This window comes from Sciurus carolinensis, chromosome 14, assembly GCF_902686445.1.
Source record: "Sciurus carolinensis chromosome 14, mSciCar1.2, whole genome shotgun sequence".
In the NCBI taxonomy this organism is placed as follows: domain Eukaryota; kingdom Metazoa; phylum Chordata; class Mammalia; order Rodentia; family Sciuridae; genus Sciurus; species Sciurus carolinensis.
This window is the reverse complement of record NC_062226.1, coordinates 71,218,798-71,239,144: the sequence shown is the minus strand read 5'-3', so window position 1 is coordinate 71,239,144 and position 20,347 is coordinate 71,218,798. Positions and strand designations below refer to the sequence as shown.

Here is a 20,347-nt window from a genome sequence, read left to right as displayed (position 1 = left end):
GACTAATTAATCATTATGAGTAGAAAGGAGTTGATTCATTAAATTTTGTTTTATTATAAAATAAATTTATTATCTCCATAAACCTCATGATATTTATTTTGTATAGTTCAGTATATTTTTGCTTTTGAAGTAATGTAAGAATAAGAGAGGTATAATGCTCTGAGCAGACCAGTGTAAGGGTTTGATGCTCTTGAGTAGAAAAGCCCTCCAACTGCATGTGAGTAATGAACTTCTAGACACTCAAAGCCATTAAGGGATACTGGTTTTGGGGTCAGAGAGAGCTGAGTCTTAAGTTCTTCTACTTTACAACTGTGGAATCTTAAGCAATTTCTTTACTATTCAAGACTGTTTTCTTATCTGGGAAAAAAGCCAATATTTTCATCTTGAGGATGACAGAAAGATTAAACTCATTCATTCATAAAACAGTATATTTTTGCTCAGTACCTACTAAATGCCAGGTATCTTCCTGAGTACTAAGAATGGAAATACAAATTAGTAGGAATTCTTGTCCTTATAGAGTATATTTGAGATCAAATTTGGGGAAAATTTGAGATGCTTTATGCAAAATAAAACTTTTGGTCTGGGGATATAGTTCAGTGGTAGAGTACTTGCCTAGCATGCATGAGGCCATGCATGGGTTCAATTGCTAGTACAGCCAAAACAAAACAACAACAAAAAAATCCACTCTTTAAAAATTAATTATTATATCATTGTATACAATACTTATATCACTATTTTAATTGTGGCAGAATAGATATTCAAATTAGAAAGTGCAGTTACATAATGAAGATATTCTGATAAAGAAAAATAATGTAGAAATGAGTTGAAATAAATGAAAAGATTTTCAAATTATCTTTTATTGGATTATTTTATAATTTCACAACAGCTGTACGAATACATAAACATATATATACAATTTTTCAATCAGGTAAATAAAAAGCAGTAGTTTAGTATATCTGGTTGAATTCATATTACTCAAAACCTTACAAAATATTTATTATAAAAATCAGTCAAATTGTTGAACAAATTTATAAAAATTTGTGGATGTGTGTACGTAAACATTTTCAAGATTGCTTTATAAAAAGAGTGCAGTTTTTATACATGTGCTCATAGTGACTTTCAAAGGTAGTTTAAAGGGAGAAAAAAGAAGGTAGCATAACTTTTGTAATACAGCATTAATTAATACTGACTTACCCTGGGATTTCATGAAAGATCCTTTGTTATCAAATATGTGAAAAATATTAAAAATTAATGCTCCATTTCTATGAATAAAACATAGAAAATAAGATTTCATTTTCCTGACTAACTTGTTACCATGGAAAACTGCATTCATTCTGCAGATATTACTGATACTCCACATTGTTTACTTTAAAAATATTTATGATCTACTTGATATTCAAAAAGAAACCCACAAAACCTATTTTTCTCCCAATACATTCACTGAATGCAGATTTAAGTGAGCACACTCATTTTGATTGCACCCTTTACTTCAGTACTTTAAAATGACTATAATATAAGCACATTTTTATTTTTAACCGGTACCAAGTTCAGATGAATGATCTATTCAAAACCAACAGCCTGTACTTTTAGTAACAGTTGTCAAATGTGAAAAAAAAAAAAACCCTGAGTCAGTATTTTTTGCAAAAGTAATGAAAAGGGTTGCTCTGAAGTCATTTTATAACTTATGAAATGATTAAGACCATCCAGTATTCATTTGTTTCATTTTCATTTTGATTGAAGAGAATACAACTTTTGTCTAGTTAATCCAATTCAGATCACTTTTTAATACTCAATTGCATTTAAATCCTCAGAATATCCTGATGATTGTTGAGTTGTATCTTCCACTTCTGTCAGGAAAGACAAATAGACAAAAATGTTTTTCTCTGCTTATTATAGAAAAGCAATATTTAATTGTGGTTTTATCATTTGAGACTATATTGCAAAATCTTTCTTCAATCAAGTTTCTGTAACTGGGAAAATATTATTACCTGTACAGGGTCCTGCCTGAAATTTAACATCATCAATAGCAATATCACTTCTTATTGATGCGCCCCGAATGGCTTCAAAAATTATCTGAAAAACAATGAAGTTTGAATTTAGAAATACAGTCATCCTGATAAAACTGCTGGTCAGGGCAAGTTCAGGCTTTGTGGGTCTGAAAGCATAGGTAGTTCTTGGGGCCCTCTATAAGGAAAATGGTACAAAATTACAAATTCAAATTTAGGTACTTCAGTGTATTTGAAATTTAAAGACATTCTCAATAAATTACTGAAGTCTTGGAGATTCAGATCCCATGCTCAATCCCTGCTTCTTTTGGCACTGGGGATTGAACCCATAGGGGTTCTACCACTGAACTATATCCCCAAGGGCCCCCCACTTCCATGCTGCCTTTTAAATTTGAAACAGCATCTTGCTAATTTGCCCAGGCTAACCTTGAACTTGCCATCCTCCTGCTCTAGCCTCTGACTCCCTGGGATTACAGGCATATGCCATCACACTTGACTCTGATCCCCTTCTTTTGACATCTATTTAGGCAATTCCCCAGAAATGCTTACCAAAAAATGCTTCCCAGTGGTTACCTGGGTCCCCCTTCCCATTCAGAACACTCTGCTCCTAGCATCTCCCAGCACCCACAGGACCTATGAAAGTGAGAGGCCCTGAAGCTTAAATTCCCTTAGGCTTTCCATAAATCTACCTTTGATATTAGTACTCTATAGAAAGAATTAATATGACTGATTATACACACATATAAACGGAAAAACATAATAATTAAATTTATCAAAATAGAATGGTTCACTTATCATGTAAAATACCAAATATTAAAGACACAGCCCAGGGAGAAGAGGGAACAATGTCATGACTTTGGAGTCTGAGCAGAAAATAACTGATTAAATATTCTTGTTCTAGGAAAAATAGATTACCAGCTCTAAGGTTGCCCCAACAATGGTTGATAAGGTATTCATTACTCCAAGGAGGCTTGTGGGTGATGAAATTGTTCATAAGACGTATTTTCTCTCCTCATTTTATGAGCAAATGACTTTTCATTGGACTAGTTTATGATTTAAATTAAATGAAAAAGAAAGCCCTTAAACTAATTTCACTAAAGCTCTTTAAGTAAGAATATAAATTGAATAATTAACGTGTTTTTAAAATTAATGAAAAAATAGCTGTAGTGACAGACGAAGCAAAATAACGATTAATAAAAACTCTAAGGATATAACCTGTGATGGTGAGTTTTAGGTGTCAACTTGACTGGGGTGAAGAGACTCAGATAGCTGGTAAAGCATCATCTCTGGGTATTTCTGCCAGACTGTTTCTAAAAGAGATTGGCATTTGAATCCATTCACTAAATAAAGAGGATATGCCCTCACCCTGTCTGGGTTGGCACCATCCAATCTATGAAAGGCTCAGATAAAACAAAAAACAGATTCATTCTTTCTTATTGGCTGGGACACCCACCTTCTGCTGCCCAGGTTCTCAGGCTTTTAGACTCTTAGGCTTATACTAGCAGCCCCCCAGTTTTCAGGTCTTCTGCCTCAATCCAAGAGTTATACTATTGGCTCCTCTGGTTTTCAGGCTTCAGATTTGGATTAAGCTATGCTTTCCTGGTTCTCTAGCTTGCAGATGATATATCATGGGGATTTTTAGCCTCTATAATTGCATGAGCCAATTCCTAAATAATAAATCCCTTCCCATCTCTCTGCTTCTTTGTTTGGTTCTTTCTCTGGAGAACAATGATTGAAACACAACCCTAAATAAGAATCCATATAAATGGCAAGAAAAGGTGGGAAATGTCCCAACAACGTAGATGGGAAGACACACGAAAGCAGTTAATAAACATTTTGGTTTCTGGACAACAAAATCTGTTTTTTGACCTCTGAGTCTACAGTGAAAAATGTAATAGACAAATTCTGATGAAATCGTATTCTGAATAATATGTGATTTTGCCAAACACTTGATTTCATACAACACTCTCCTTTGAGTTTTCTTAATACTTCAGTGATGACAATTTTACAATGATTTCGCTGTTGTATTTATAGAAATGTAGGAATATCTCTTTTATTTTTCTACAATGATGATGAGATTTATTTGAATTATCTTTGTGCTTTAGAACTAACAAAATCTATCTGGTAGCAGCTGATGAACAAATACTTATTTATAGAATAAACACAATGAACATGGGATTAAATAACATATGTCCTTAGTTCTCAAACTGTGGGGCAGAGACACCCAAGTGCATTCACAGGAGTGCTCTGGGATAGTTTGAAATTCAATAATATTCAACATGTGGACAACACTGCATGAACTACTTAGTTCACAGTCACTCAAAGATTCAACATTAGATTGATCTGTATTCCCTTTGATAACATCTTACCTTTTAGAAGGTTTTGGGATTTTGGAAGATTCTATAATTAAAGGAATTGCTCTTGAAAAATTTTCAAACTCTTTACCACACCCTCTGAGGACTTCCATAATTATTCCAAAACTTCTTTGACTTTGTCACCTGATTGATTTGGTCTCCTCCTTCTCCTCCTCTGCTTTAAAGTAATATTATTTTATTTTATTTTTCAGTGGTGGGGATTGAACTCAGGGTCTCACACATGCTAGGTAAGTGCTCTATCACTGCTATAATCCCCAGCCCTTCTTATTATTAATGGACAAATCATAATTGCATGCCTTCATAGAGAACAATATAATGTTTCAATGTATGCATACATTGCAAAATAATTAAATCAAGCAGATTAATATAGTCACTGTGTACTTTTCTTGCAATGAGATCTTTGAAATTTACTCTCTTATTTTGAGATATGTAATATGCTACCATTGACTGTAATCACCCTACCGTGCAAATAGATCACTAAAATTGTTCCTGCTGTCTACCTGAAACTTTGTAACCTTTGGTCAAGAACTCCTCATTCCTTTCCCTCCCCTGCCTGTCCTGCCTCAGGCAACCCATCATTCTATTCTATTTCCATGAGTTCAACTTGACTTATTGTCACCTGATGCTACATTATATATTTTTGGCTTACATATTTTTTTACCTCTATCCCACTAGAACATTAACTCCAAAAAAGCAAGAAATTTATACGATCAGTTTATTGCAGAATCCTTAGCATCTGGAACACTAAGTAGTCAATAGATATTTATTAAAAATGAGATATTTTGTCCCCAACCTACTGAACTCAGTCTGGATGCCTAACACAGCCATTAAGAATACCAATTCTGCCATGATAATATGAATTAGAAACTAGGGAAATTTGAGAGGGAATATATTTTTAGAAACAGGAATAATACCTTTTATAATTTGATGTCGTGTTTACAGAACCCCTTTACACACATAATCTCACTTGACTCCAATTCTACCTGTAATGTCAGGATGGCAGGAATTATTTCCTCATTTTGAAAATGTATGAATGATCTCATAAAGGATAAGATTTCTCCAAGATTACCCAGAGCATGTGACCCCAAGGGAATGATGATATTTTGGAATTTCTGTGGAGGGAGGAGGTGCAGAACAGTGGTTTATAGAACCAGGCAGATCTGGGTTCAAGCTCTCACCTGGCTACCTACCAATATTTACTTTTCCCCACCTGTAAAATGGATCAATGGAAGGAATGTATATATAAGAGTATTGCAAGTGTCCAGGACATAGAAGATGGCCAATCTATGTGCACATGAGTGTTTGCACTTCATTAGACACTAGGATGCTTTGGAGCATTCAGTTCAACCCAGTTCTCCTATAGACATCTGGGATTCCTGAGGGATCACCAAATCCAGAGAAGATTCATATCTGTTCCATTCTAGTCCAAGTGGGGCAGTCTGGAGTCATCTTTCCAGACTGAGAGCTGAAAATCTCTAGGGCTATTCCATACCCTTTGAACTCAAATACCCAGATGCCAACCCAGGTGCCTCATTACTCTCTCTTTCTCACTCTCTCTCTCTCTCTCTCTCTCTCTCTCTCTCTCTCACACACACACACACACACACACACACACACACACACACACACACACATGCACACAAGCTACCAGCAGGTTTATGTGCGAACCCTGTGCCTGACCTCCAGAATTTAGATGTAGGAAAATTGCCTATTTCCTAGAACTTTAATCTTAGAGCACTCGTATATCAGCATAACTTGAGAGTTTTAAAAATACCCATGCTGGACTGGCAGGTGTAGTTCAGTGGTTGAGCACTTGCCTAGCATGCATGAGGGCTTGGAACATTTTGCAGTGCAGCAGTGGATTGAAAGAAGGAGAAGGAGAAAGAGAAGAAGGAGGAGTAGTTGAAATCAGTGCTTGATACCATCCCTAAAGATTCATATTCATCTAGTTCAGCATAGAGAGTCTCTATCTTTTGCATGCATCAGAATCGTGTGGAGGGTTTATTAAAACAGATTTTGGGGCCCAGAAATTCCCAAGTTTTTGATTCAGTACTTCTGAACTGGAACCTGAAAATATGCATTTCAGGTGAATTTGCATTTTAGTTATTGCTTCTGCTGCTGATACCCAGATCACGCTTCAAAAAACATTTGGTAAGGATAGAAGTGTGAATGCCCTAGTAGCCTAACAAAATTGATCCATCATCTCGGAATGATGGTCAATTAAGTTCCTGAGCAATCTACTTTCCTTCTGTACTAGACATTATATCACCATCAATATTATTCGTAGGACTGTTATTCTTTACTGAGCTTCTAGACAGTTTATCCATGCTGAGCTAATTGGGCCCTTCCTGGATAATGACCCATCTTCCCACTGTCATTTGTTCTTTAACAATGCAGCACACTGGATGGCATTACAACCTGGCCACCTGAGCTTCTGCAATTCCTTTCCACTTAGGTCTGTAGAAAATTATTTTTGGTTGTGAGGTGGTAAAAAAATTAAGCCCTTATTTTGGATTCCTCTTCCCAGGAAGATTTGGATTTAGACCAGGGAGTCAGTGACTAAAGCAAGAGTGTTGGTCCAGGAGATTTATCAATCAGGAGCAAGAAGAAGAGGAAACTGAGCTTTCAGTTGGTCACACTTGAGAATTCTACACATCGATTTTAAGAACAATTAGGTGTCTGAAAGTTATCTCTCCAAAGTTTTCTAGAGCTTTGGCTCATGGTAGTCAGGTGAAATTGGGGGCTATCAAAAGGCAGCTGCTGCTCTCTAGTAGAGACTGGCTTTTTCCCATTGCTTCCCAGACTCCTTTATATCAAGATCACCTAGAATAGAGGTCTTCTATAGCACATGAAAGAACCTACAGTGAGACCCATGGTTTGAAATCAAGACTCAGTTCTTTCAGATCAATCCAGTGACAGGATCAGGGACTTGAAAAAACTTACTCTGGACTGTACATATACTTAAATAGAAGCTTAAAACAAAACCCCCTACATGCATGTGGGTAGATGAGTAAAAGATGCAGCTGCAACAACTAATTAGGCAATACCATATTTAGAAAAAAAGGAGACTTCGTTTTGGAGGTTTGTAGGACACATGAAAATATACTTGACATTCATAATATACTAAGATAAAAATAGATACACTTTCATCATTGAATTGCAAAAAAATCACTTTATGCATAAATATCCAAAGCTTTCTCTCCCTGTCTAATTTCTCATTCACTTCTTAGATTTAATCAATATAGAAGCTAATTATGTTTACGCTTAAACTAATCCTCCCTTTATCTATGACCCTGAGAAAGGACAAAATATTCTCTTTGATAATGAGAAAAAGGAGAAACATCAGAAGCTTCCTTGAATCTTGCTTGAATCTTATCTCTTTTGGCTTACCTGGTGTTGCTGCCTACAGCTGTACTCAATCAGCGCTCGGAGCCAGGAAATGCTCTGTTCGCCTTTTCTTCTCCATAAGAGGGACTTTTCACTGTCTTCTTCTTTATTCAAGTAAACATTCAGCAGGCCAGTCCCTGCCCCATACATGTGGTAGAAGAAGGTCAAACAGTGTTTTCCAGGGACGCCTCGCAGAGGCCTGGACCAGAGATGTGCTTTTTGTCCATACACCATGTGGGAGGCTTCAATGTACATGTAATAACCTTGAGAAAAATGCAAAGTGGGTATTGTTAAAAAGGACACAAATCACATTTTATTCTTTTGTAGTGTTCCTTGGAAACATGGACAACTTCACTGTGATACTAAGAATGGGTTTCATATTCTGAGAATGTATACTCTGGAAGAATAGATATGCTAAAAGAATTAGACCATAAGATGATTATTTGGGGGGCAGTCCTAGGGATTGAACACAGGGGCACTTTACCACTGAGTTACTCCGCAGTCCTTTTTTATTTTTTCATTTGAGACAGAGTCTCATTAAATTGCAGGCCTTGCTAAGTTGCTGAGGCTGGTCTTGAACTTGCAATCCTCCTGTCTCAGTCTCCCAAGAAGCTGGGATTACAGGTATGCCCCACTGTGACTGGTCATAAAAATAATTTTTAATTGAATAATTTATAATTTAGTTTAATTGACAAGGGGAAATTAACATACCAGTATTATGTTACAGATGTGATTTTTATATCAAAATTTATTTCATTAATTCATGGACAATATTCTAAATGTTTTTGTCCTCCTCAAATTCATCTATTGAAATACTAACCCCCAAGGTAATATTAGGAGGAGGAATTAGATAGAGGTAATTATGTCATGAGGGCAGTGCTCCCATGAATGGTATTAGTGCCTTTATAATAGACCCCAGAGACTCGCTCATCTCTTCTGCCATGTATGGTACACAGAGAAGATGGCCATCTATGAAGAAACAGGCCCTTCCTACATACCAGATCTACTGGAACCTTGATCTTAAACTTATCAGCCTCCAGAAATAAATTTCTGTTGTTTGCAAGCTGCCCAATCTATAACAAATTGGTAAAGTGGCCCAAACAGACTAAGACACAGCCTCACCCTAAAAACTACTCTGCCCTTCTAGTTACTCAGCCCAAAATCTGTGAGTCACGAGCCACTTTCCACATCAGGGATTCCTGTTGACTCTACCTTTGAAATATGTCCAGAAGCCAGTCACTGCTCACTGCTGCTACTGCCCCAGTCCAAACTACTATCATTTCTCCCCTGGACTAATGCAAAAGCTTCCTGGACAGTCTGCCTACTTTTATCATCATCCCCTACAATCCAATCTCAACACAGTATCCCTAGTGATCCTTCTAAAACAAGAGCTAAATCTTGCTATGCCTCTGTTCAGACCTTTCCATGGCTCAGGTTTTCAGAGTTAAAGCTGAAGTCCTTAGGATGGACTTTAGGAGCCTGGATAATCTAGCACCCATTCTCATACCTTGCTGGCTCTCATCACCTATCACTAACTACCTTCTTCCTTACTCATTCCAGTTGCTGGACTCTGCTTTCCCTGGATATGCCACCTCAGGACTCTTGTATGTCCTAATCCTGGATCTTCCCACAGTTCTCAAGTCTTACTCTTGTCACCTCCTTTAAGACTTTGGTCAGATATCACCTTTTCAATTATGCCTGTTCTAACTATGATATTTCAAATTGTTATCTCCCTCCCCTGTCATTCCTCATCCCCTACATCTTAATTTATTATGTTTTCCATAGCATTTAATTGCCTCTTAACATCATATGTAATTTTCTTATCTTTAATATTTGTCTGTCTTCCTCCTCTAGAACACACTAAGGCAGAGATTTTTCTTTGTTTAGTTCACTGCCATGTCTCCAGGTCCTAGAACAGTGTTTGGAAATGGAACACAGTAGATGCTCGAAAAATATTTGCTGATGGATAAATGAATGCATTTTCTTTCACAACTCTAAGTCATAAACCAATTCAACCAGTTCAACCATTTCTAGAACACAATATCCACCAAGCATACTCCAAATGTGTGAGGTTCTTGGAGATATGCACTTGATTCAGATGCTCCAAGACAAAACTCCTGTTTTTCTCACTAAGTTGCCCAAAACTAGTTCAGTTGTTCTCAAATCAGTTCCACACCATGTGAGTTTTTTTTTTTTTTTTTTTTTTTAAATGAACACACATGAGAGAGAGACAGATAACCCAGAGTTGTCCTTCCTTTAGTGATGAGCCAGGATGGCCTGAGCAGCTTCCTCCATCCCATCTCCTGTTTTTTGGACCACACACACCTCCACAGATGTGATTACTGAGGTCTACAGTTCATTTCATTCACCTCTTTAGTTCATTCACCTCTGAATCTTGGGTGTGAGGTGGAAGCTATTTAGCTAAGGGTTCCAGTTCCAGAGATCTCTGTGTTTAGCACCATGAAATATGAAAGGAAATCAACATCTTTCGACCTGGATAACTGTGCTGCTTTTGGAGGGGAGAGGTCATGTCCAGATAGGAGTACCTTTCTGGGGCACTGACATTAGTCTAGTTTTCTTGAATAGTCTTGGCCTTTGCAAATATCCTTCAGGTTATAGTTTGTATTTTAAGGATTCGTGCATAAGGCGATTCTGATTTAGAGCAATCTAGACAAACATCTATACCTAAAAATAATTTTAATCAATTTGTCAACTGATCAGAATTTGCCCCCTCATGTACAAACTAATTATGTCTCTAGAGTACAATTTTTTTTCTTTTTGACTTGTGTATGATATTTCTTTTCCCTAGGGGCGGGGGACACAAAAAACAGAACTTCATGAAGGGGAAGTCCGCCTCGCATGTGTTCCAAAAGCAGAGAAAAGCACTGTGTGTTGACAAGTTTTACCACATTACAGCTTCAAGCTCTGTTTCAGCAAACAAAAGCCATGGATGGAAACCAGGAAACTCCAGCACTGACGTTTCAGACCAGCTCATGTATTCCTGCTCATGAAAGATTCCAGACTGTGAAAGGGATTATTAACTGGAGAAAACAAATTACTTTCTCTCTGTGGGTCACTGTTCAACATTCAAGATGGGGGTTCCAGCGGATCTACTGAAAGATCAAGGTCACTTCTGTTCCTTGCACGGCAACTGTGATGGGTTGAGACACACAGGCACACAACAGATCCATAATCCTGAACTGCTGAACAGCTGTTCTCTAGGTTTACAACTCTCTTTCGCAGGACTGGGAAGGAGCCCCGGTGGCCCAAGGGAAGAGTCCCTGTGCAATGAACAGCGAGCCGCCTTCAGTAAACTGGAAGAGAACTCACAATCAGGGCCAAAAGACATCAATGCTTTGGGGAAACCATTGCTAAAGGTGTCTCTCTAAGGTTATTCTTTACTTTCAAATGATTTTAAAACATTAAGGAGGGGTTTATGTTTAATCTGTATGGATTTTCAGTCTGGAAAAGTGAAAAAAATTTGGGGAGACAGATGGTGGTAATGGTTGCAGAACAATGTGAACGTACTTAACGCCACTGAACTATGTGCTGAAAAATGGTTAAAACAGTAAATGTTATGCATATTTTATGACAACTTTTAAAAAGATTTGTCATAGAATACTTCTCTGTGTAAGTAGGATCTGATAATATCAGGAAGTAGCATGATACGATTAGTTATGGAAAGAATGAAGGACACTGGAGCTTTTGAAGATCTGATGGCTACAGACCGTTGGGTAGCATTGCTGAGTGTCTCAATGTCAACTTGACATTTTTGTAAAACCAGGACTTGAGATAGACTGCTATTGCAATTTGGCTATATTAAAAAAGAAGAAACACATTAAATACTTAGTTTTGGTTTTCTTTTGCCTAACAGCACATTTGTATAAATTTCATTCTTTGATATATTTGTATTATTGATATTTCACACAAGAAGGGAGTGTTCTTGGAAATGAAGAAGACTCCTGCTTTTACTTGGTAGTAAACTGGAAGAAAATTTAATTTCCAGAAATAAGGAAAATCTATCAAAACACTGAACAGCACCACATCAGAAAGTGATGGTGCCTCTTTCTCTGAAATTGTTAAGAAAATGATGCAGAGTTGCTTTTCTGGGAGGTAGTGGGGTCGGGAGGGGTGGAGAGCTGGATGACAATCTGTTCTGCTCACTTGGGGACTCAATGAACTAGGGATTGCGATGACTAAAGTAATTTTCTCATAGAACTGGGTAGTTATCTGTTGATTTATTTGTTTTATTGTTATTTGGTCACAAAATCCCTATAAATTTAGGGTCCACTAAAATAAATGTTTACAAAGAATTCTGACAGTGTGGCATCATACAAGTGTTAATAAAATTGCAATGCCCAGTGAAACTTAGGAAGTTTGTTAAGACTCTTGCCTTTATCATCTGGTAAATAAATAGCATCTATGTCAGGAAACTTCGTCATTCGCAGGATAGAGCTGCTCAAGTGGATGGTGGCAGAACACAGACAGACATCAAAGTCCATCTAACCTTGATGCAAGTCACTTCTGCTTTTTTCAAATGTCTTCATTATTTTAATAGGAGTCAGATGGGGGGGTCTAGATTATTATTATTTTTTGTCTTTGTGGTTATTATGCTAGAATGACTTGTTCATCAAAACTACTCATATAAATACCATCTTCATTTTATTCCTTGTCTACCCATACAACAGTACTTACTACCTGTGCTGTTATTAATATTTTTCTTTAAATAGATTCTATTTTTATTGCTTAAATACATTTATTCAAATAAGAAACTTCATATGAGCATAAAAACAAAAAACTACCCATAAATCTATGAAATAATGGTTATTTTGATGTTCTACTTTGGTATTTTTCTTATACATGGATATTACTTCTAACTTTAAAAATATTAATGCTATTATCAATTGAGTTACCTCATGGTAGGTGTAATGCAATTTGGGAAACATTGTTGTAATACTTATATCAAGCCTTTTGGTTTCTACTAAGCAATTTTACTAGTGGTCATAGGCCTTGATTTTTATTTTTTAATAGCATCAATGACATAAAACAATGAAAGTGATTACTGAGATTAACACTAGGTTTCAAAAGATTTCATTAATTGTAAAAATAATAATACCATTCATTTCAGTGTAGCTTAATATTATCAAGTCTCTTCATAAATATAATGTGCTAATTATTGCAATCTTAAGAGATTAACAGGGTATTATTTACTTTACATATGTGGAAATTGAGGCTGAGAGCTGTTATGCAATTGTGCCCCAGGTTCTGCAGACAGTTAGGGCAAAGACAACTGTTTATGATTTGGCTATACCATGCTACATCCTAGAATTTGGAAAACTTAAATACATCATCCCTTAATAAGTCAGGAACTGTAGCTACCTTGGAATTACTATACCTGACATGTATTGATGCTGATAGACACACAATAACCTGATGTTTTTATAGTGTGGCTTTTTTGAACTTCTCTTTTCATTTAATGGATCTATATTGATTGACCCTTTAATCCAGTTATCTGTAAGACAGCTTTGTAAGCCTCTCCCCTCTGTCTTTTCCCCTTGCATGTATTCTTTCAGGTTTAAATTCACAGACTGTAGGGATGGGAACTAAAAAGGTAGAATCCTTTGAAAGTCCCAGGATGTATTACATTAATTCAAAAAGAACTCTCTGGCCACCAATGCCAAACAAGTAAACTGTAATTATCAAGGAAAAAGATATTGTGTTGCAGGCCCAGAGTTTGAATCTATTGTTTTACTAATGTGTAGAATAGGAAGTTCTGCCATTTTTTAATCTGCCATTATTTTATTGCCTTTATTTGAAAAGGTGGTGTAGAAAAGTTGTTAGGACTAAATTCAATAAGTCAACAATGTAGGTAATAGGAAAACTTTTCAGATATAATTTCACTGTTGTTTAAATTGTACATTTGATCATGGGCAAGCTTCTTGTTTCTACCTCAGGTTCCAAGGAGAAAATTATTAAAACTCTGTTGAATGATTTCAGTAATATTTCAAAGGAGTAGTTGATCTATGAAATGCTATCTACCTCAGCATACTAAAAATTTATGAACTATTGTTAATTTGTTGAGTCATTTAAACTTTTCTTATTATTTCAGAATATAACACCTGTTAAAGAGAAATTTTAGTGACATTCACCTAGGTGACATTACATTTACTATAAAAATCTTTTTTGTTTTTGTTTTTGGCAGTCCTGGAAATTGAACCAGGGGTGTTCTACCATTGATCCACATACCCAGATCTTTTTATTTTATTCTTGAGATAGGATCTCTCTAAGTTGCCTACACTGACTTTGAATTAGCTATTCTCCTGCCTCATCTTCTGGAGTAACTGGCTTTAAGATGTATGCTACCATATGCAGCATTAAGTCACTTTTTAAAAAATAAGAAATAATTGTCAGAGTGATTTCTGTGATAATTGAATAAAAACAGACATTTGCAACATTTTATTACTCTGATAGTTGATAAGGATTCTTTGATTGTCCAAACTTCAGTCAGCCTCCTAAATATTTTCCTAGGTATCTCTGTGTACTTCCTTGAAAAGTCCAGTTTTGTCAAGAATCCTAAGACAGGACTCCCCACACCAACACTGACATTTGGCCACACTGCCTATGTGGTCAGATGCCTTATTTTCTACCATATCCCATGTCTGCCTTCAGCAAGAATCCTGTTAGTTCTGTTTCGCCAGAATTCTTACTTCAGATGTTTCCTCTGAGTAATTTTCCATTCACAGAACCCTCCATACAGCACCTCGATTCTAAATTCCCACCTGCCCATGCTATATTCAAAGTTGAGCCTTAATCTCTCTCCTCCAAGTCAAAAATCCTACCGCAGTGGTCCCTAGGCCTGTTGTGATGATCCTGAATAAAGTCTCCCTTACCATGCTTTAACAAGTATCATTGAATAATTTTTTTTCTTCAGCATAATTGTCCCCAATATTTATTGTTCAAGATGGAGAATAAAAAAGAAGAAGAAAATGACATAGTTTCTTAGGCAGTTTATAGCCAAAGGCTGTGTAAATTTTAATATTCTCCTCCTATCACTCCTTGCCAAAGAACAGAACACATAATCTCAGGTACAGCAAGACCTTGGATAGAAGAGTCAGAAAATATTAGCAAAAGAATACAGTTGTAAGACGGCAGAGACACAAAGATCTCATTTGAAATACTGTGATTGGTTGGCTTGTACCACAGAACAAACAAATGCCTTCAAATTTTGAGTAAAAGAATCATGTTAAATAAATGATGGTAAAAAGTGAAATACCAGTGACATTCCCTTCAGTTCTTTGAGTGACTTGCAGCAGGTTTATACTCCATCATGAAAACTTAAAGAAAAAAAATGAGCTTTGTGTGTGTTTGTGTGTATGTGTGTGTGTGTGTGTGTGTGTGTGTGTGTGTGTGTGTGTATGGTATCTCTTTTGAAGCTGAGAGCTTTCCAAGCAGCAAGCACTGGAGGAACCAACATTCAAGAGAAAACCCAAGGTCAACAGAATGAACTCAGCTTTCTTTGAGCTGCTTTGAGGCATTTCACCACTGTCTTTAGAGGCTGAATAGAGAATACCTGCCAACTAACAGAGAAACCAACTAATCTCAGTAGGTTGAGAGAACAATAACAGGAGTCTGGGATTGCCAAAGCGGTCAGGGCTTAGAGGGAGAAAACGTTTTGTGAGAAAAGAGAGGAACAGAAAGAAGAACTCATTACTTGGCAACCTTCCTTTGATGCATTTACCAAATTCTTAACTAGCAGAGAACCAGACGCAAGAAGTCAAATGCAAAACAAAGTGAAGTCTTCAGCCACTTCCCCAGGTAAGGAGACAAAAAATTGGAGTTTGGGACACACTAGGGAGAACAACCCTTAACTAAACTCCAGCATGTATTTTTGGAGACTATCTGGGATATAGAGAAAACCAGAGGTAGACCCAGCAAGACAGAAGTACGGCCCTACGGTAAGTTGGCTCAGTTCCTGTTGGGCTGAAGGGATGACTCCAGGCTAGTTGTCTATTTGGGATAGGTTGAATCCTTTCTGGAGGAAAACACCATCACTCAATGCTTCTATAATTTTCCACTCATGATGTCTAGTATTCAATCACATTTAACAGGCATTTTAAGAAGCAGATATGGGGGAACCAAACTCCATATGCAGGAAACAGGTGTCCCACATATGTTGTAATCACACAAAGACTGTAAAATAACTATGACCAATGATTTAATAATATCAATATTTAGTAAAATGTTCAAGGAATTTGGGGTGTAGTTCAGTGGTATAGTGTTTTCTTAGCATGCACGAAGCACTGGGTTCAGCCCTAGCACTGAAAAAATCTATCCCCACATATGTTCAAGAAAATAGATGGTAAGATGGAGAATTTCACCAAAGAACCTGAATCTATTAAAAAGCAAAATATGGATGGGGAGCGGGGCAGGGGCGGGCAGGATGTAGCTTTTGGAACAGTGGCATAAAAACTTCTAAAAATCTGTTCCTCCATAAAAGTAATGAAAGCACTGGCAAAAAATTGCCAAAATCAACTTTTATAGAACTCTGAGAATTAACTAAAGGTTTGCAACAATTCAAGAGTGCTTGTTCAAGAAAAATGATTGAATCTTGTGAAGACCAGTGACCTCTCACTCGCCCTCATTCCATCCTCTCTCTCCTATTGTGTGGTGGATTTGATAACCAAGCACTGTACAGCTAAGGCATCTATGGAAAACAGTAGCTGAGCAACCACCAGGAGGGGAAGAATAAATGTCAAACTTCCCAAAAGCTCCATTTCTGGATAATTGGCATTGTTTGACCTGTATGGCATCTAACTGAAGAACTTCATTCCCAGGGCTTGTCTTTATTTAACCTGAGATGATGTATTGATTCTGACAGATACACAATAACCTGACACATTTGTAGTGTGACTTTTCTTTTTATTAAATAGACATATATTGACTGACCATCTAATGCAGTTATCTATAAAACAGCTTTGTATGCCTCCTTTCTTTTTTTTCCCCTTGGATGTGGTTTTCCAAGTGTAGATTGACAGACTTTAAGGACAGGAAGTGAAAAGACAGAATCCACTCAGATACAACCTGATAGATGTCTTATCTTGGGCCCAAGCCAAGTGTCACTGTGTCCGGTCTTCAAGGCAGGGACTTCTGCAGTCATTCCTGAATCAAGAATCACTGAGCACCCATGAGAATGCCACTCAGAAGCGAGGGAGGCATAGGGAGTCAATGCTGAATGGACACATATCTCTGGCCAATGGGGGATGGACGTCTATGGACAAACACTTCTCCCTTTCTCCCCCTAGTTGGTGGTCCTAAGACATTGAAACATGGCTACTTAGATGTTCCCAAAGGACCAAACAGTCAGTTGGACATAGTAGTGGCCACATCAAGAATTCTTACTTATTTCAGCTCTTCTTCTGTCTTTGATTTAGAGTCTTTATAAAAGGAGCATTCTGCTTCTTGGAATCCTGCCTCCAAATATACTACAAGTCTCCATTTTAGATCCCACTTTTTTGGGAATCCTGGTTGACTGTATATTACATGCCAAGTCCCTGAAATTAATTACTTAAGAGTCCCTGAAAGCTGCCCCACTGCTCAATGGCTCCCAAACACACCTGCTATTTCCTCATCCTGAAGTGCTTCCTCATTCCTGATCATTCCTGATGAACTCTGACTCATCCTTTGACACACTCCCAAGGACTGCTAACTGTCCTTCTGTGTGGTTCCATCATCTGTGGTACTTAACCATTATTACTTTGCTTGTTGAAATTCTGAGGCATTTGTGCATTATTTGGTGCCCAATGTATAGTGGGTGCTTAGGAAATGTGGAATGAATCAAGATCTCAGGGACCCTGGACTATGTAATATTAATGACTGCTGCCAGTTCTAAGATGTTTGATTCTTATATACATGTAACCTCTAATGCTAGTGACTTTAGCAAATAAAGAGTTGTTTTAAAGGTGCCTTTGTTTGCTTAGGCTTTAATTTTTGGTTGGGTAGTAATTGTCACCTTGTGATCTGAGAGCCAATGCATACATAGTTGTCACATTAGAGACCAGGACAAGAGGAAGCCAGTCTTCTATGTGCATAGAATATACAGCAGGTGCATGGGCTGCAGTTCTGGAGCTAAACATACAATACTGGCACACAGACACTAGAAGTATCTCAGAAAAAATTTAGATTCTTTCAAGTGGATGAATTTCCAGGGATGTTCAAAAATATCATTGGTTTGAATATGACTTTTCAGAGAGGAGACACACTACTTCCCCTTTTATTTGAGGAGTGTTAAGGTCGAATTTATTCTTTTATGTGAATAAATGTGATTTCCACATATAAACTATCACAGTCATTTTGGGCCATGTGTGGAATCTAAGCATTATGTAGGCTGGGAGACTCTGATGAGGCAGTCTGGATAGAATATGGATGTCAGAGCTAAACAAACCTGAAATCAGTGCCCACTCTATAGTTACTACTGGGTGACCCTGGAAGGGCACTTAATTTCTCTGAGTGTCTGTTTCATCATCTGAAAAATGGGACCTTTCTCTTACTTCACAGGCTGCGGTAAGGACATAGAGATTCCCAGTACAGTGCCTACCCAGGGTAAATGTACAATAAGTTATCACTAATTTTATAATTTCCCAAAGTAAAATGATTACGAAAGCAATTTATTATTATTATTATTATTAATTACTTTTTTTGGCTCTGCTGAGAATTGAACCCGGAATCCAGTGTATACTGTGCAAATGCTCTGCTACTAAGCTGCATTTCCTGCCTCATTATTAAAATCATTTTGTTCCTTTGAATTATGCTTTTTGTGTGTGTGTTTAGTAATAGGGATTGAACCCAGGAACCCTTTCCACTGAGCTGCATCTCTAGCCCTATTTGTTTATTTAGAGACAGGATCTTGCTAAATTGCCCAGGTTGATCTTGAACTTGAGATTCTCTTGCCTCACTGGAATTACAGTGTACACCACTGCAACTGGCTTTAATAAGTAGTTTTAAGAACAACAACAAAACATTTTTAACCCAATGCTACATAATCTGTAGTCACAGCATAGAAAAATTTGTTTTATCATTTGCATTGTTTTACATGGAAATAAAAAGATATAATCTGAAAAAAAGATTTAATTAGAAAACTGGAAGGTCTCTGAGACTCTTTTGGAAATTTATATAGAAGCAGATGAAATAAAGAATGAAGACAGACCATAGAAATAGTTTACTTTAAAATCTCAGCATTCTCTATGTTGCATACCAGAGAATTTCATTTAATGCATCAAGTATTCACTGGGAATAAATATTGAACACACTAAGAAGTTTCTGCATTCAATTTTTGCTGTAAAGTTTCATTCCAGCCATCTGAAACATCTAAGTTTTCAGAGAGACAGAGCAAACACAACCACATCATTTTCTTTTAACAAAGACATACCACATTACTTAAAATATGTACCCATAGCCTATGAATAATATAAATAAAGGAGTAGAACTATGGGTAATTTAATATCTATTTTATATGTCTTCAGTAGGTTTTCATAGATTTTGTGTTTGGGGGGGAGGATGTAGAAGATGGTCTACGAGTCAGACAAGTTCAATAAAGTTATTTTAGCATGAAGACCTGAGGAGTAGGACAAGGGCTAGGTTGTCAGCCATTAACTTGAAAGAGTTTACTAACCGGTACCTTCAGGTTCAGTCCACTGTATTTACGTCTGGAGAGGGTCTGCTATGGGTTGAACTGTGTCTTTTCAAAATACATATACTGAAGCCCTAACCCCAATACCTCTTAAAGTGACTAAGTTTGGAGATAGGACCTTTAAAGAGGCAATTAATTAAAATGGGGTTGTTTGGATGGGCCCTTATTCAGTATGAAACATGTGAAGATGGATACTATGACAGAGAGGAAAGGCCACATGTGGACACAGCAAGAAGAGAGCCATCAGCAAGTTAAAGAGGAACTGGAAGAAACCAACCCTGCTGCCAACTTAAACTTGAACTGGTCTATGAAATTTTAAGTAAGTAGCTATAATTATTCTCATCTTCTAGATGATGAGTCTGGAACTTGGAAATTTCAAGCAACTTTCTCAAGGTCACATATTCAGTGAGTGGGGAACTCTGGGTCATCCCAACTCCAAAGCCTGTGGGTCTATTATAACGCTGCACTGGTGCACCTCCTTGACCTTTTGGGGGACACCTTTCCTCTACTTCTTACTACTTTTGCTCTGCCCTCTCTTTCATGTCCAAGGCATTCCAGGGACTTTGTTACCAGAGTATTCCCCTATAGTAATCCAACATAATGTGGTTTATCTTCAGTGGTCTCTCTTACCTGTTATTGCTTGCCTTCTTAGAATCCCTACGAAAAGGAAGAAAAACTATCAACTCTCCCAGGAAGGTACATACATGCAGCATCTTGAACTCACTTATTCTTGATTTTTCTCCATTCCCCTTCTGACAATCCTACTTTCTAGGGGTCTTGCTAAATAAATGGTTACTCTTATATGCCAGTGAAGGCTTTTCAATTCATTCATTCATTCATTTCATAGACATTTTTGAGTGTCTATTGTATATGAGACACAACACTAAATCCTG

At 37.1% G+C, this 20,347-nt stretch overlaps 1 protein-coding gene across 2 annotated transcripts in view; it reads right to left on the bottom strand.

The window, feature by feature from the left end:
• Positions 1–466: 466 nt before the first annotated feature.
• Positions 467–20,347, bottom strand: part of Mamdc2 (MAM domain containing 2) — a 152,216-nt gene continuing 132,335 nt past the window's right edge. Inside the window, exons 12-14 of one of the 2 annotated variants that reach the window (XM_047524596.1) lie at positions 7,772–8,031; positions 1,989–2,073; positions 467–1,847 (exon numbers count right to left, since the gene is read on the bottom strand). In XM_047524596.1, the coding sequence (XP_047380552.1) occupies positions 1,783–1,847; positions 1,989–2,073; positions 7,772–8,031 (410 nt within the window). In that variant the 3' untranslated portion in view covers positions 467–1,782. Of the gene's footprint in view, positions 1,848–1,988; positions 2,074–7,771; positions 8,032–20,347 lie in introns of those variants that run through there. The other variant, XM_047524597.1, reaches the window with a different exon arrangement.